Source organism: Gavia stellata, chromosome 5 (assembly GCF_030936135.1).
Source record: "Gavia stellata isolate bGavSte3 chromosome 5, bGavSte3.hap2, whole genome shotgun sequence".
Classification (NCBI taxonomy): Eukaryota; Metazoa; Chordata; class Aves; order Gaviiformes; family Gaviidae; genus Gavia; species Gavia stellata.
The window spans coordinates 36,169,299-36,186,238 of NC_082598.1; the positions used below are offsets into that span (position 1 = coordinate 36,169,299).

The 16,940-nt window shown below is 37.6% G+C and overlaps 2 protein-coding genes across 14 annotated transcripts in view; both read left to right on the forward strand.

Moving 5' to 3' along the window:
* The window catches only part of SORBS2 (sorbin and SH3 domain containing 2), a 192,436-nt gene that overhangs the window by 164,024 nt on the left and 11,472 nt on the right, over positions 1 to 16,940 (forward strand). For 12 of the 13 annotated variants that reach the window (XM_059817367.1, XM_059817375.1, XM_059817368.1 and 9 more), the window contains 5 exons: positions 2,826 to 2,911; positions 5,547 to 5,593; positions 7,751 to 7,865; positions 7,962 to 8,090; positions 10,536 to 10,739. In XM_059817367.1, the coding sequence (XP_059673350.1) occupies positions 2,826 to 2,911; positions 5,547 to 5,593; positions 7,751 to 7,865; positions 7,962 to 8,090; positions 10,536 to 10,739 (581 nt within the window). Of the gene's footprint in view, positions 1 to 2,822; positions 2,912 to 5,546; positions 5,594 to 7,750; positions 7,866 to 7,961; positions 8,091 to 10,535; positions 10,740 to 16,940 lie in introns of all 13 variants that reach the window. The other variant, XM_059817373.1, reaches the window with a different exon arrangement.
* On the forward strand, positions 13,210 to 16,860 carry LOC132317017 (uncharacterized). The gene is made up of 2 exons (XM_059817381.1): positions 13,210 to 14,858; positions 15,980 to 16,860. Exons 1-2 carry the CDS (start codon positions 14,052 to 14,054, stop codon positions 16,145 to 16,147), a joined length of 975 nt encoding a protein of 324 aa, XP_059673364.1. The 5' UTR covers positions 13,210 to 14,051; the 3' UTR covers positions 16,148 to 16,860.

Genomic DNA, 16,940 nt, shown 5'->3' on the forward strand with positions numbered 1-16,940 from the left:
CTTTCTCATTCCATTTTTGTTTGTGTCGTCTATAAGAAGCTTTCATCCCACAAAATTCTTAATGAAAGATGACATTTTTACGTAGGTGATAAGGATCGATAAATATGCTGTCTATTCACAAAATACAGTAATCTGGACAACTGGAGTAACGGTGTGTTTTAACTAATAGATTTTTAGTGCAATAAATTACAATGGTGTTATTAAATTAAGCAATGTGGGGTTTTTCCCCAAGAAAAAGACCTTATAGTAAGTGAATACATGCATCATAAGATTCTGGCCAAACAGAAAACAGTATGCAGATAGCCCTTCCTTTATTATTTAAAAAAAAAAAATCTGCATCTAAAATGTGTTGTACTGTATAGTTTTGTTACATGTAAGTGATAAAAATGCTGTTAATTCTGCCAGTATTATAGAAAGTTGATTCTGTTTTCTTATGAAAACACATTAATTCTGCTGCTTTATATTACTTTTTGTGAATAGACTCTAAGGTCATTTTAGGAAGTTTCCATTTCCACTCTTCAAACAATAACAAGTTCCAATTTCTGTGGCAGCAAAACTAGTTCTTCTCATAGAATTTTAATGTATCATCTATGACATTTTGAGAAATACCCTATCCTCTTAGAAGGGAAATTCTCAATAAACAAAACTTGAATGAAACTGTCAGGGTGAGTGTAACTCTTAAAAAAGTCTGTCTTGACAGTGATCTGGTTTTAAAGTTACTACTTTGAGTTGTTTGTTGCTCTGCTTCTCTTTTTCTCAAAAAAATTGCTTGAGCATAATGTGTTTTTAAAGTTTAACCTTGCAATATTAAAAGAAGCAAACTAGATTCATAGCAGGAATGCACAAAGTTGTATCCCAGATGATTTAGCTTAATGTCTTTGGCAAGTCCGTAATTTTTCTTCCTAAATGGTAAGATTTCTGTGTTAAAGAATTCTGCTTATAGACATAAAGTCCTCTGTGGCAGAGCATCTTTGAGAATTTAATGACATTACAAAGCTATTCTTGAAATCACAAATGGATGTAAGAGAGAATGTCTTTAATATATCAATTATGAAATATTTGATCAGACCCATCTTACTTATCTTTAATCTCACATTTTTTTCCTGTAACTTTTGCAAGTACCATACTAGTAAATATGTATTTCAAAGGAAGTCAGAATTGATTGTTACCATCTCTTCTTAACTAGTTAAAATAGACGTATTGAGAACAGAGAGTTTGGTAAAGAACAGCTATAAAACACAGTTCAGAATTGAATTAGTCATACTTGAGGCCTGATCATGAATAACCCTGGCAGGCAGTACAACACAATGAGACTGAAGTTGTTGGAAATCGTGCTGGTCACATATCATAGTTGCTAAATGAGAATTTTCCAGTCCTTGAAAATAAGGAAATCCACAGTGCAGAGTAAATGTGGATTCCTAATAGCTTCTGCAGCTATGAAGGAGCCTGGCATGACTAAAGTGGTACACTCTGTCAACATTAACATCCCTAAAGTACCATGGAGAATGAGTACAGCTGAATATTTCATTGACTTCCATCAGCACCAGTCATGGCTGAGCTCTACTTCTAATGAAGTTTCATGTTTTGTTGAATCTGTGTGTGTCTCTTACAGCCATTATCCACACAGAGACCCCAAGGTCATAGCAAAAACCAGTGAAAACTACCAATATTGACTGCATAAGGAGCTGCATAAAAATGAAAGAAATTGTTCTTCCTAAAGCTGCTATTTTTTCACTCCTTCCCTCCCATGTCCTTCTTTTTCTGCAAGAGTTTAAAGAAAAAAATTATCTTATTTTTGCCTCCATTGAATTTATCAATAGCCTCAAGTTTTTGTGGCTTAGCCAACTGGAGACCATTTACCTCTTTCTTCTGTAAGACCCCAATATAATCAATGAGATGCTTTCAGTTCTTTTTTCCCCACTTGAAGTTCTTTAGAAATATATGGGCTTGGTAAGAACAGATTGTGTGAATGAAGTCAAAGGAAGACAAACATCAGTCATATGTCTCCACTAGCAGGTATCAGGCAGTAGGAGAATAAAATAGTAAATCTCAGAAGTCAGGAGGCAGTTCATTTCATCCTCTGGTCTGAAATAATTCCATTATATTTTCATTTCACATTGGCAACTTGCAGAGCTACAAATAGTGTAAGATTTTAATTCTATTTTTACTAAAACATTAAAAGACGTATTCACCATCCTGTAATAAACATTGGTAAACTGTGCTTTAGAGAAAATCTGCCACATAGATTGGTGAGTAATGATTTGTACTTCATCTCTTAAAACAGAGTTGTTTTTGTGAAATAACATCCTTTTAAATTCCCTTGTGCTGCCTAACAAGTGCCCCGGTAAAGTAGAAATGCATCTTAGATCACTTAGGAGGAAATAATTTTTCTTCACTATTTTCTCATTGAAGCATGGTTTAATCATGTTTTGTGCATGTAAATATGTGTTTATATTGTTGGCATTCCAAAACAGTTTCTTGCAACCTGAAGAAGTCCCAGTACTGCTGTCGTGTCTTCCATTTGGTCCGGTAGGGGTGCATTCCTTCATACAGTCAGGCATAATTTTGCTGTCTTGATCCTCTATCATATATGCTTCTGCTGTGGATCAGAGGACAGCCTTTGCCTTTGCTTGAGAGTCAGTATTTTTTTTTTTTTTCTTTAAAGGTGCACTTTAGCCATCATATCACATGCTTTTCATTCTATTTGAAGTAAAATAATAGATTTCAATATCTCTTCACCCCCTTAAATGAAACCAAGCAGCATCACAGATTTGAATGATTTAGTTTAATTTACCATAGTTTCACATAATTTCTGTTTTCAGTAGACCAGGAGTCTCCTGGAAGCTATTCTGCTTTTACTGATGTGGGACGATGTACTCCAAGGGAGAGAAGAGGAGCTACAGACAAAGAGGTAGTGAAAGAACAATAAATAATGCAGCAATATCCATATGGAAAATTGGTAACAAATCTGAGACAAGATTTGTGTTGGTTTTAAGACATTGTAATGATACAGACCAAAGGAATGGTTACTTATCATCATATCATCAGATGGGACAGCATCCTTCTTTTTCATGAAGGAGACTGGTACTTCAAGAAATTAAAATAATATCAAGCTTTGTAAGAGAAGCTGCATCTTCAATTTATGTTTAAATAGATATGGACATAAGTTTACTAGTCATTGATCGGCTCTGTCAAAGTTGACTGGGGTGGGTGTTTGGGACAGAGAAAAATAGTAGATGTGACTGGGGAAAGGCACTTTTGAGAACCAGAGCATTACACAAAGAAACTGTGTCAGTAGTTTCAAATCTGATACAAAGAACATCTGTATTTCACCAGTATTTTTGTTTAGAAAAAGCAAAAACACTGCTGTTTGTGTGTTAGACAAAACCACTTATCCTAAGAGCAATCTCTAATTTCTGTAGCAGTTGGTGATTGTAATTATATATTGATTGCTTATATTAATGCTTTGGAAGAGGAAATCGAAGCAGGCATACAACCTTTAAAGTAACACAAAGTTATCACTGAAAAGTATACACAAAAAAAATGGAGTATATCATTCAGTATCTTAAGAATATTTCCAGATCTAGAACTATAAACACTCTCCAAACAGGCTTCAGGGATTTTGTTCAGTCATAAAGTAAGTACGTTTATATTAATCAACATCTGCAGACCATAAATTGTTAACATTTTCCATTTATTTTTATTAAAATATTGCACAAAATAATGGCAGCATAAAAGACTACTGCATTTTAATTGCTAGTATTTAAGCTTTTGTTCTGGGCCATCTACCTTGTTAAATGGTGGTAGAGGTTAGAACCGGTTACAGGATTTGAATTCAGATCCACTTACACCCCACTGACATGGTTATATTGCTGCAATTTGATTAAGAGTCTGATTTCAAAAAAAGACTGCTCATTACAAAATAAAGGTTAAAAAAGTTCCAGGAGCCATATTGAGTGTTCCTTTTCAAGAATTCTGTGACATTGAAAGTCATCTTTCAATTTGAAAATACATCAAATACTTACACTACAAGCCATTCTTAAGATTGCTGTAATTTAAAAAGGCTTCTTTATTTCCAGTATGTTTTGTACATTTCAGAGTATTTTGTATTTAATCAGCTCCACTGTTCTTTTAGTATTATCCCCCTTCTTCCATTATTTGCTTTAGTAGTTACAGCACTGGCTGCACCAAAATCAGGAAGGAGGGAAAAGGCCTTAGATACAGTTGATGGTATGAATATTCTCTCCCATCTAAAAGACTATTTTTAACAACAGCAGAGAACAGAAAAATGCTTTTAAATTTAGGCCATTTTATTCGAAGGAGACCTGTAATGGAAAATTGTATTAGTACTACAAAAACCAAGTTGACGGGATCCCTCTAATAACTTTGGGGACTTTTTTATTATAGCAAAGACAGTGCTCTAGGTATGCTAAATTTGCTAGCCTTTAGATGACAAGAAGGGAGAGAACCCACTTGAGAACATCTGGCCTGGAAGAAAGATAAAATGCAAAACTTAACAAGTGTCCCTTTTTATTCCTCTAATAAATTACAACATTACAACTAGTATCTCTCAGAAATAGCATAATCAGCTCATTCTAGTATACCCTAAAGAGAAATTTTTAAAAATGTAGCAATCATCTCATCTGTGCAAGAACTTGCAGAGGAAGACTAAATCACTTTATCAAATATTCTCACATAATACTGCTAGTCACTTCTTGCACCTTCCTCTGAAGTATCTGTTATCTGTCAGAGGCAGACACTAGGTGAGTGAGGCTCTTGGGCCGGATCACAGTTCATGTTTTCAAAAGCACAGATTGAAAACAGTGAAAGTGTAAATGTCAGCCACACAGGTGAGGAGAGGTAGGGTTGCTTTACAGTTTTATTTTTGAAACAGTCTTGAGCTTACAGATACTTGGTGATAGAACTTGATAAATATAAGAAAGCAATGATATGATGTGATTGCCTGTAATAGCAAGAGAACTGCACAGATGACTCAGGCGATCACTTCCAGTCCTCTGTTTCTCAGACTTTCTTAAAACTATGAATGTGAGTATAGAAATATAAAATAGTCCCAACCTTTTCCAGCTGTCAAAGTAATTTTTCCTTTATATATATATAAAAAAATGTGATGCAGCATTTGCAGTTGAAATTAGCCTAAAGATAACAAGTTTAACAGAAGAGTCATCTAAAGTATTAGAGAATATTAAGCATGTGAATTTCCATTGTACCTAGAGATCTAGTTGCCTACAAGTCACATTGGCTTTTCGTTAACTTTTTTTTTTACTTTTGTAGTTCTCTTAAACATAAAATTGCAAAGCCGTCTGTTTTAAAATTTAGCTGCTATTTCTATTTTTAAAACACTAAGTCCCAAACACCTAACTGTCTTAAAAAAGGAAGCTGTGTATTTAATTGCCTATTATTGCAAGAACCACTGTAAGGCACACGTCCTTTTCTTTTTGGACCTTAGTCACCATTTTAAAAGCTGAAACATGTTTACCATACAGTAATACTACCTGAATGTATTAATCACTTTGCGTACTTTTCAGAAACTGCCAGCTAGAGCTGTATATGACTTTAAAGCTCAGACTTCTAAGTAAGTACTAGACTTTTGTTCATTTAAGAATTCATAATTCAAGAAAACTCTTTCTAGCACTTGTGGCAGCTAACTGCTGTTGTAGACAGTTTCAAAAGTAAATGCCATGGAAGCAGAGGACCCTGCTTGCTGTCACAGTAGCCTCTGCATTAGCAGACTCTGTGAGAAGTTATTTTGTAATAAAAATGTCTTAATTATATTTTCCATTGTGTTTGTTTGAACACATGAATGGCTGTGCATCTTCAGCCAATCTACAGCATGGGTCCTGAGGGTCACCTCACCTGCTGAATGCTCTTCATTTGTTGTGAATTGTATTTAGGTTACGCAAGGTACACTGTTTAAAATACTGTCATAGATAGTGTGCTTATCTAACTTCTGTATAGTGCTTTAGCATCTTCCTGTCCGTCTTAACATACACAGGCTCTCTGCAGACTGTGACATGTCCAATACCAAGACAAACCACAGTGGTCCATAAGAAAAACAAAATCAGGAAACACTGTTCTAGGATATGAGACAGTCAGAACAGAGTGCCTATATTTGATTCCTGCTGTTGTTCTGATGATCCAGGGCATCTAAACAATCTTTAGATATGGCGATATATTGCCACTAGAATTACATTAGCTGTGTCTGGTAGAGAACTCACAACTTGAATTATCAGAACAGCAGATTAGTTCTTGAAAAGCCAAGTGAATGATATAGCAAAGAACTCCCAGGCTAGGACCTGAAAATGTTCTTAATGATTTGACACACCTAAGGGGTGGGATGGCATCCAGAGGGACCTGGACAAGGTCCCTCTGTGGGCCCATGGGAACCTCATGAGGTTCAACAAGGCCAAGTGCAAGGTCCTACACCTGGGTCGGGGCAACCCCCAGTATCAATACAGGCTGGGGGATGAAGGGACTGAGAGCAGCCCTGTGGAGAAGGGCTTGGGGGTACTGGTGGATGAAAAGCTGGACATGAGCTGGCAATGTGTGCTCACAGCCCAGAAAGCCAACCGTATCCTGGGCTGCATCAAAAGAAGCATGAACAACAGGTTGAGGGAGGTGATTCTGCTCCTCTACTCTGCTCTGGTGACACCCCACCTGGAGTACTGCGTCCAGCTCTGGAGTCCTCAGTACAGGAAAGACAGGGACCTGTTGGAGCAGGTCCAGAGGAGGGCCATGAAGATGATCAGAGGGATGGAACACCTCTCCTATGAGAACAGGCTGAGAGAGTTCGGGTTGTTCAGCCTGGAGAAGAGAAGGCTTCGGGGAGACCTGATTGCAGCCTTTCAGTACTTAAAGGGGGCTCATAAGAAAGATGGGGACAAACTCTTCAGCAGGGCCTGTTACGATAGGACAAGGGGTAATGGTTTTAAACTGAAAGAGGATAGATTTAGACTAGATACAAGAAAGAAATGTTTTACAATGAAGGTGGTGAAACACTGGAACAGGTTTCCCAGAGAGCTGGTAGATGCCCCATCCCTGGAAACATTCAAGGTCGGGCTGGATGGGGCTCTGAGCAACCTGATCTAGTTGAAGATGTCCCTGCTCACTGCAGAGGGGTTGGACTAGATGACCTTTAAAGGTCCCTTCCAACCCAAACCATTCTATGATTTGGATAATTCCCTTTTTTGGTATCCAACATTAAGCATATCACAGGCCGTGCGTATCCAAAATGGTAAGAACATAATCCTGTGTTCTTCATGCTTCTGAACAGCTGCCTTGAAAGACAAATGCGTAGAGCAGAAGCACGCCAAGCTGTGCTGCTGCAAAAAGGTAGTAATAGGCCATAGAGACGTGGGATATATTCTATAGTTTTCTCTACTGATTTCATAAAGAACACCAAATACCCTTTGGATGCCTGTCATAAAGCAGCATCTAAACAGGTGATCCAAAAGACATCATACTTGCATGCAGACCCTATACTAAGTACTCTGGTAATAACTAGCAATACTTCCATGGAATCACAGTGTAAAACAGGCCTGTATAGCTTCATTTTATATGGCATAATCAACTGGTAAATGTACCACACGTGTGACAGTTTTCCTTCAGGTGTTTGTTTAGTTGCTACATTCTGTTTCAGTTCAGAACTGTAAAGATCTCAGAAACTATGCAGGTAGAGGAGTTGAGTTAAATGTAAAGCTGTAAACATCTGATCTAAATAAATTTGTTACAGAGAGCTGTCCTTTAAGAAAGGAGATACTGTCTGTATCCTCAGGAAAATCGATCAAAACTGGTATGAGGGTGAGCACAATGGAAGAGTTGGAATATTCCCAATTTCATATGTCGAGGTTTGTTCTCTGTTTTAATTCTTTGAATTAGTTTGGGTAATAGATCCACAAACCGCACGGGAATGTGAAAATCTGTGGTTTTTTCTTTTTCCTTAGAAACTTTCTCCCCCAGAAAAAGCACAGCCTGCCAGGCCACCTCCCCCTGCACAGATTGGAGAGATTGGAGAAGCTATTGCCAAATACAACTTCAGTGCAGACACAAATGTGGAGTTATCGCTTAGAAAGGTACAGTTTAGAACTATCTTTTTCAAAATACCATTATAGCATCTACTGCTACACAGAATTAATATATAGGTAAATACTGTGCTTTGGTCTACTCTGCATTCAATATTTGCTATGCACAAAGCAATGTAATGTTAGGAAACTACTAACATAAGAGCTTATTGCCTTGCAGTCTTTCACAGCTATCTGCAAATAGTTTAAATATGTTGTGTATGTAAACTGGACTGTTGTAGATTAGCATATGGAAACATCTGCTAACTGCCCACCTAAATTTCTAGTTTTCATTTCAATTATCCATTCCCTTTTTTTGATAATTACTTGTTGCTGTCACAATTATCATGGTAAGGCTTTTAACATAGAAGAAAGAGAAAAAGACAGAAAATAGAAAGAAGTAGAAAAAAAGGCTCAGAGATATTTTTGTGAATATACCACCAGTTCTTGCAAATATTTCATTTAGTAACAGTCTGCTTTTTATAACATTCTCTTACCTTTCTATGCACATCATGGTGGTTATACTTTATTACATATAAGCAAAATAAATGTTTAATTTCTGAGGTTTGTCAGACACTGGAATATTAGCACTGTAGAGAAACTTTATTATTGCAGAATTATATACTTAGTTGTAAGTAGTATGTACTTTTTATCCACTGGGAAGTTCTGCTTCTTACTTTTTTTTTAAGAATTAAAGTTCATAGAAGTTATTCAGTGGTTTGTTTTTCTTTTGAAATAAGAGTAAGTACACAGTTTTTTGATACTGACCTAGAGCCTAATCCAGCATCACTGAAGATAATGGGTGTTTTACCACTCATTTGACATTGGTAAATGTCAAAGAGGCCTAAAAAAAATCAGGAATAGTAACTTAGAGAACTAGGGGCTGGGGGTAGTTTGATGATTTATTTATTTTTAAAATTCTTTTTTGTGCTTACTGTAGTGGTCATAATCTCGACAGCCCAGTTTCGGTTTGTTTTTAAAAGCTAAGTTGCACTGTTTTTCTTTTGTTCCATCCTACTAAAGATCATTTTAGGTTACTCCACAAATCAACTACAGAAACAGAATTACAGAAAACCAAGAGAACGCAAAACTTAATAGGGAAGGATTTGTTACAAAAAGACACAGGGTAAAAAGCACATCATGTGAAACAAAGGAGGGGGTAGCGCATGAGGTGTCACTATAGAGAAAAGTTTGAATAAAAAATTGATATTTTCCATTTCAATTGCAAAGCTCTCTAAAAAAGAGTAAGAAAACTGGGGGTGTTGGTCAACAGCCGGCTGAAGATGAGCCAGCAGTGTGCCCAGGTGGCCAAGAAGGCCAACGGCATCCTGGCCTGTGTCAGAAACAGTGTGGCCAGCAGGAGCAGGGAGGTGATCGTGCCTCTGTACTCGGCTCTGGTGAGGCCGCACCTCGAATCCTGTGTTCAGTTTTGGGCCCCTCACTACAAGAAGGACATTGAGGTGCTGGAGCATGTCCAGAGAAGGGCGATGAAGCTGGTGAGGGGTCTGGAGCACAAGTCTGATGAAGAGCGGCTGAGGGAACTGGGGTTGTTCAGTCTGGAGAAGAGGAGGCTGAGGGGAGACCTCATCGTTCTCTACAACTACCTGAAAGGGGGTTGCAGAGAGGTGGGTGTTGGTCTCTTCTCCCAAGTGATGAGTGACAGGACAAGAGGAAATGGCCTCCAGTTGCACCAGGGGAGGTTCAGACTGGGTATTAGGAAAAATTTCTTTACTGAGAGAGTGGTGAGACACTGGAATAAACTGCCCAGGGAAGTGGTGGAGTCACCATCCCTGGAGGTGTTCAAGGAACATGTGGATGTGGCATTGTGGGACATGGTTTAATGGGCATGGTGGTGGTTTTTTGGTTGATGGTTGGACTTGATGATCTTACAGGTCTTTTCCAACCTTTGTGATTCTGTGAAAACCACTCTCCATCTTTTTTACATAGAAAAAGCACTTCTTTCTCTCATCTTTCCGATGAACTCATTTTTTAACATTCTACCTTTACTTATTCCAGTTTTACTGGTAATAAAATTCTTGCATGGATTTCATTGTTTAACTTTTATCACTTTTAAGGAAAAATGGGCATAGCAGTCACTATTGCATATTACAGCTAGGGTGTTAGCTAGTAGTTTGGCCAACAATTAAAACAGGTTATGTTCCAAAGAAAAGTTTAAATGTTAATCCCCCAACCAAAAGCAGACGACTACATGAGATTCCCCTCTAATAAAAGAATAGCATTTGCAGTCCATGACTAGCTCCCCATTTTACTGGAATGGTAGTTGTATACATGGTTATTATAAATGGGAGGAGAAATGTGAAAATAGAGATGATTATCAAGACTGATGGGGAGCAACACTGCAGGGAAAATAATACTATGTGTTAAAATAACATCTGCTATTAAAAAAAGTAACTTAAAATATATCTGCTGATAACTCATTTTCATAATGCATTTCAGGGAGACAGAGTAATTCTTCTTAAGCGAGTTGATCAAAACTGGTATGAAGGTAAAATACCAGGAACCAACAGACAAGGCATCTTCCCTGTTTCCTATGTAGAAGTCATCAAAAAGAATGCATCAAAAAGTGTTGATGACTACCCTGATCCTCCAATACCCCAAAGCTATTCTAGTGACAGAATACACCATTTAGGTTCAACTAAGGTAAGGACTTTTTTTCTTTGCTGTCACCCCTAGAGTGGGTTTGGAAGGACGGGTAATTCTTTTCTTAACATAAGATAATACATAATTTATGCATTAAGTACACTACATTTTCTTTCCTGCATAGGTAGAATTGCATTACTGACTTGTTATTAAAGTATTTTAATAGCCAAGTGTGTGTCTTAGATTCTGACAGGATTTTTGCTCTTTTCTTCATTAGCTATTAGATTATTAGGGCCAGGCAAAATTTGGGCAGAAAAATCAAGCCGACAGAACAAAATTTATTTGGGAATCATAAACAGAATTTGAGCATTAAGGATATGTCTACCAGAGTGTTTATAGTGCAGGGTGAATACATTCCCATAACACAGCTGTCCTAAAAGCCTACAGTCCCATAAGCACGCAAAGGGCAAGAGAGGGCAATTTGCATGGGGACAGAGCTTGCCAAGACCAGTTCTGTGCCTTTCAAAGTAACAAAGAACAGCTAATGATTCTGTACTATAACCTTCCTCCTTTTGCCATTCACACTCTAGAAGGAGGCTGTTGGTACGACGGAGGTTCTTTGGAGTGGTATGACAACAGTGATAGTATTGTTTCATTTAGTAGTGAGGCAAATGTCATCACATTGTCAATGAGCTTGGATTCAGACCTTCATAGTTGTAATTTTTCACACCAAATGTCTGTCATAGGTTCTGTAGTCTTCTCCTTCCTAGTCTATACAACCACCACAAATCATACTACATGGTGTTGCAAAAAGATTCCTGTATTCCGATTTATCATTCACTCGTGAGATTTCACAGTCACCTATGTGGGGAACATTAGCTCTTTGGCAGTGATAGAAACTAAGAAAGTTTCTGCATGCAAACTGTGATTAGCATTAATGTATTATCGATGATTTTGAATGCTCAAGATGGAAACTTTTTTAAATCTTCCTCTTTACCTTTGTTGTTTATCTCTTCAGCGTGGACAGTGGGTTTGTATGTAATTATAAACTGCTTTTCCTGCTATTAATCTCTATTTGTTTCAGTTGGTTTTGGCCCCTTTTCTACTTTAATATAATTGCATACTGGTGCTCGTTTAGATGTGGATAAGTTCCACATTTATTTGTGGCTTTGGGGACAGCTACCAAAAGATATAATTTACAGACAACAGTGGTCTCTGAAAATACTGCTTACGACTAAACAATACTAGCTGGTTTTGGATAGTTGCTAGAACAGGTCTTGTCTGTTTTTCCAGAGTGTGTCACAACAGAGAACTAGCTCCTCTCTCGTCCATTCTCACAAAATTGTTGAATTGAAGTAGTATTAAACTCTGTAGCTGCAGATGAAGGTATTCATAAGCTAAAGACCCTTATTATTACAGGAATCCAGAGGTTCCTGAAGGCAAGTCAAGAGTATGAGGCAACTTAGATGCTCCATATTACAGAGCTGTCTCTCTGTGTTTGGAGATGCCTCTCTCCCCATTTTCTATGGAGCAGGCTTGTCTCTAAGGCATCCTGCAGCTAAAGCTGGTGTTTCCGTAATCCCTATAACCCTTGTTGAACATAAGTGATGCTTCAGACTATTTACATTCAGATTATAAAACTGCCCTGCCACTGTTATTTAGTTAGTTATTATTAAATTAGTTCTGTAGGGGAGGAAAGTGGAAGAAGCCTTCTTTGTAACATAGGAAACTTTTGCAATCATCCGGTTCTAGCATAAAAAAAAAAAATAAAAAGAAGAGCCTCTACTGACGTTCTTAAACAGGCATATTGTTTCATCTGTTTTCAGCTGTAACTTGTGTATTCAACTGTATTCAGAAATGGCAATGCCATGTAAGAAGGCATCTTGTTCCTGACTACCTAGAAGGACTTCAGCAGTCCTGAAGGTGTTCTGGAGTTTACCACAATTACTGATACCACTTTTCCTATTCCTTTGGAGTTTCTTAGCACATAACACTCCCTGTTGCTAGAGAAATTGCACTAAACTTCTCTGGCCTAATGGCAATAAAAATAAATAAGCAATACGAGTCAGGAGCAAGCTTTGCTCTCCTTAACTGATCCTAGACCATCTATATCTTTAGCTCTAGTGCAGCCTGTAGCCACAGGAAAATAAAAATGGCAATGTCTTCTCGGCAGTATTACTGACGTTAAAACCACAGGTTAGAGGCCCTTGTTCAAGAGGAAAGATGAGGGAAAGAGATTGAGTATTGCTTGTAACAGCCTAGCTCTGTTTTAGCAGACTGCATTGTATCAGTCTATAGACTGTTTACTTTGGTACAGAAGATTCTATAACAAAGGTTTGTCTAACTACAAAATGCACTTATTTGCCTCAAGAAAACTCAAGCAGAAGGTAAGTAAATTAGCCTTCCTATTCTGTGACATTAATTCAGCCTTTTGAAACTATATTTCTTTTCTAGAGTAATACTCAAAGTCTAAAGTAGACCAGATAACTTAGAGATGTACATCTAATTATTCTGGATAATTCTAACAATGAGATTTTAATTTTGAGGATTAATAGTAACAAAAATGCATTTTCAGTATTTACTGAAGCAATGGATATCTACTGATGCTGTGTACGTATGACTCACCAGTCTCTCATTCTTACAAAAGGACATTTCTTTTACCAGAAGGATACTTCAATCAATATTATGTAACGGTACTCAAAATATACTGCCGTGTACTGTGCTGTCACTATTTTAAAAGCATTGTTGACTGACTACCTTTCACAAATGTTGAAGTAATTTTGAACTAATAGGGTTACTTTTGAAGAAATATGCATTCTGTAGCTGCTCATGCCTTAATAAAAGTATGCAGTGTATTAAAGATGTTTCTTAAGCATTTACTCGGAAGTACTCAGAAAAAGTGGCAGTAGTAGTAACATTAGGATAACTAGAAATTATCTCAGTTGTTACAGTTTAAGAGAAATACTTAATGACACCTGAAGTGTACTTCTGAAAATACCGTTCTCAAAATAACAGTAATGGTTTGGGGAAAATTACATTGATATTAATTGTATGATTTAATAACCTGTGACAGGCTCACTAACAGAATGCCATAAGTAACATAACTTTAGCAGATCAAATGCAGGTTGCCTTCATGAATGTAATGATTCAGATCTGTCTCACTGTTTGACATTTAAGCCCCAAGCCAGAACCTGATACAGTTTCATTTTTCAAATGTCTTTCCTGCTGTTCTGATTCATGTAGTAATGATTTCAGACACCTGTGCTCACTGAAATAAATGATACACTATAATCCGGATGATGGCACAGACATTTTTCTTTTCCAGTCTACTCATATCCTAGTTCTCTGTCATGCTTATTTATTTAAATTCCCATGTTTTTCTTATTTTTGAAGTCGCCTTCCCAAGCACTGTCCCCACTTTCCAGACACCTTTCCTCCTCTTGGTCACACATAGATCAAAAGATTCTCCAGGCTGCCTCTAGTGACTGGTTTTCAAGGACTGTTGTTTTTTCACCTTCAAGCGTGTGCATCTTACCTCCTCCACCATTTCCAGACAGTTTTCTTTGTGATTTAGAAGAACTCAATTCTTTGGCATTAACAACATCCCAATCTGTAGCAAGATCCCCAGGTAATAGCATTCACCAAGTTAAGGATGATCACTTTATTCCAAATACAGAGGTGTCTCTCAGCTCTCCTACAGCTCTTCCTCTGCCCTTTCTTGTATCTACCTCTGTTTCATATTCAGCCAGCTCGTCTCATGACATAGCATATAAGCATAGCAGCAACAGTACCAAACCAGGAAAAAATGAAGACTTGAGAGGTATACTTGACTCTTCAGTTATCAAAGTACCTAGAGACTTGTCAGATACAAGAGAGGGGGAACATGGCACTATCAGTAACATCCCTTCACCCCATGAAGGTAGCTCCGTCTCCAGAGTGCTAGCTGCAACTGCTGAAAATGAAGAGGAAATCCGTACCGCAGATCTGTCAGTTAATATAGGGGATCAGTCAAAGCCTCAAGAATCAGATTTCTACAGAGAAGCACAAGACACAATGGAAGAACTGGCAAGACTCTATATAGAGGAGGATCTGGGACATGACAATTTAAAATTCCCAATAGCAAGTGGAGGAGACTCCATGGTATGCTATGAAGGATGCACTTCACCAAATATTGATAAGGTATTTTAATTTCTGAAAAAAATGGCTTCTGTGTTTAGATAGCTTACTCAGTATAATTATTCTCTCCGTTTTCTTGTAATTATATGTTTGTGTTGTGCACAGGCACAGTTTTATACTATTGCATTGGATAAAAATTGTCAGTGTTAGGGGATAGTCCCTTCTCAGAAGCAGCCGTATACACCATTGTAAGTTCCATGGTGTATCAATTCTGCTGGTCCTTTCCCTTCTGTCCTTGTTAGCTGCCATCAAGCTTCGGATGTGAAAAGCCAGTGAACCATTTTCCTCACTGCCCTATTACATGCCACTCCTCCTCTTGAGCCAGAGGCCCCAGCAAGCAAATGCTATCAGCACCCTTCAGAGGGAAGGACATGCCTCCTGTGGAGACTCAGCGGTTTGTAATGACACTTCACATGTGTCTCTTCACCAGCAGATATATTTATAGTAGACTGTTACGAGAATGTGACTAATAATAACAGATCAGATTATGTTTGGCAGTTAAAGAAATGCTTCCCCCTAAAGCCCTCCTCAGTTCCTCTTTGGGACAGTACAACACAGAACTATCCCAAATGTCTGCTAGCCATTAAATGCCATGATATTGTTACACAATTTGTGTGGTTTCTAGGCAAAGTTTTAGAACAGATCTTTTCTGTCCAGCACTTCTGTCAACAGACTGTTCAGGCAGTTGCTTTGGCTGGCACATGCAAACATGTACATCAGATACTTAGGAAAACATGTTTTAGGCCAAATGTAAAACTAGTTAATTAGAAAGATTTTGCAGACTGCCTCTGTCCTTACTTGACCTGAAAAACACAGAAGAAAAATGTAAGAATAGAGATGAAATCCACTGCCACAAATAGCAACTTGTTTTGATTTCTGAGGGAAGAATTTTCTTGCAGAATAGTAGACTGACTAATAATAAAATTAGCATCACATTTCTGACTGTTCAGGTTAGTTATATGACTCCTTATTGAGCATTTTATGTCCTTCACAGCTGGTTTTATAGCACAATTATGTCCAATTTTTCTTAAACACTTAAGCCAGCTCTACTTTCTATGGGAATATCAGGAGACTTTGATCCTCCTCTCCACCTTTCTTCTAATCTTCCATTTCACTCTGCCAAGGCACCAACTTCTCACTCTGCTCCTACAACAACCCTGTCTACTGCTTCCCTCTCACCTCCTCTCCTTTCTAAACCCTTACATCAGCAGGAGAAAGACTCACCAAAGTTAAAGGTAACTGCACCTTTTGAGTATGGATTGTTGCAAATCTTAGTGTTTATTATTAAATAACTGCAAGGCTAACACTGAGTTTGATCTTTTCAGATATATTGTTTCCTTTACTAATATTAAATAACATAGCACATGCAGTATTAAGATAGGCCTTCTTCAAATGAAACACAAGGTAAAACTATAACTGTTATGATACAATGAAAGATACCAGTGATAGGACAGCTGAAAGCCTTCAACTCAATTTCAAGTCCTTACCAGAACATCAGTAACTCTTATTTAATTGAAAGAAACAGAGTCATATTCAAGCACACAGAAACTAAGTAACATTTGTAGTTTAAAAGTGTTTTCAATTTTAATCCAAAGCCTGGGAGAACACTCATAAATTTCACAATAAAGGACCACTGCAGAGCATCATGTTCTAAGTACCAGTTCTGTTAGTCAAGGACTGAACAAAGATTATTCCCTTTTCAAGACTACGCTTTGTGTCAGCATTGCAGCTCTGTAGCAGAAAAATGAAATCTGGAAAGCCTATTGCTCTAGATAGACAAAGTCAATTCCCAGTGCAGTTTAGACCCAAAGGCAATCTCCAGTGCTGACTTCCAGAGAGTCCATTTGCTCATGAAAAGGAGAAAAAGTCATGTAAAAAGTTTGAGAAACTAAACAATCCTAGAAAAAGTAACCATTACATCTATGGCAAAAAAACCCCACAAACATATTTTTTTAAAAAAATCTACCATGTCTTACAGTGTGTATTCATGGAAAACCCAGACATAATGGACTTCAATAACTCTTAAGGTCCACCAGATCTGTTGGGTTTTTTCTGAAGTAGGGAGTAGATATAAGGGTTCTTTTG

What these genes read in the sequence shown, in the direction of transcription:
- LOC132317017 (XM_059817381.1), top strand. Translation starts at nt 14,052, where the DNA reads ATGTTTTTCTTATTTTTGAAGTCGCCTTCCCAAGCACTGTCCCCACTT. An exon ending in CTTCACCAAATATTGATAAG is followed by an intron (nt 14,859 to 15,979) that starts GTATTTTAATTT and finishes CACTCTGCCAAG; the next exon opens with GCACCAACTTCTCACTCTGC.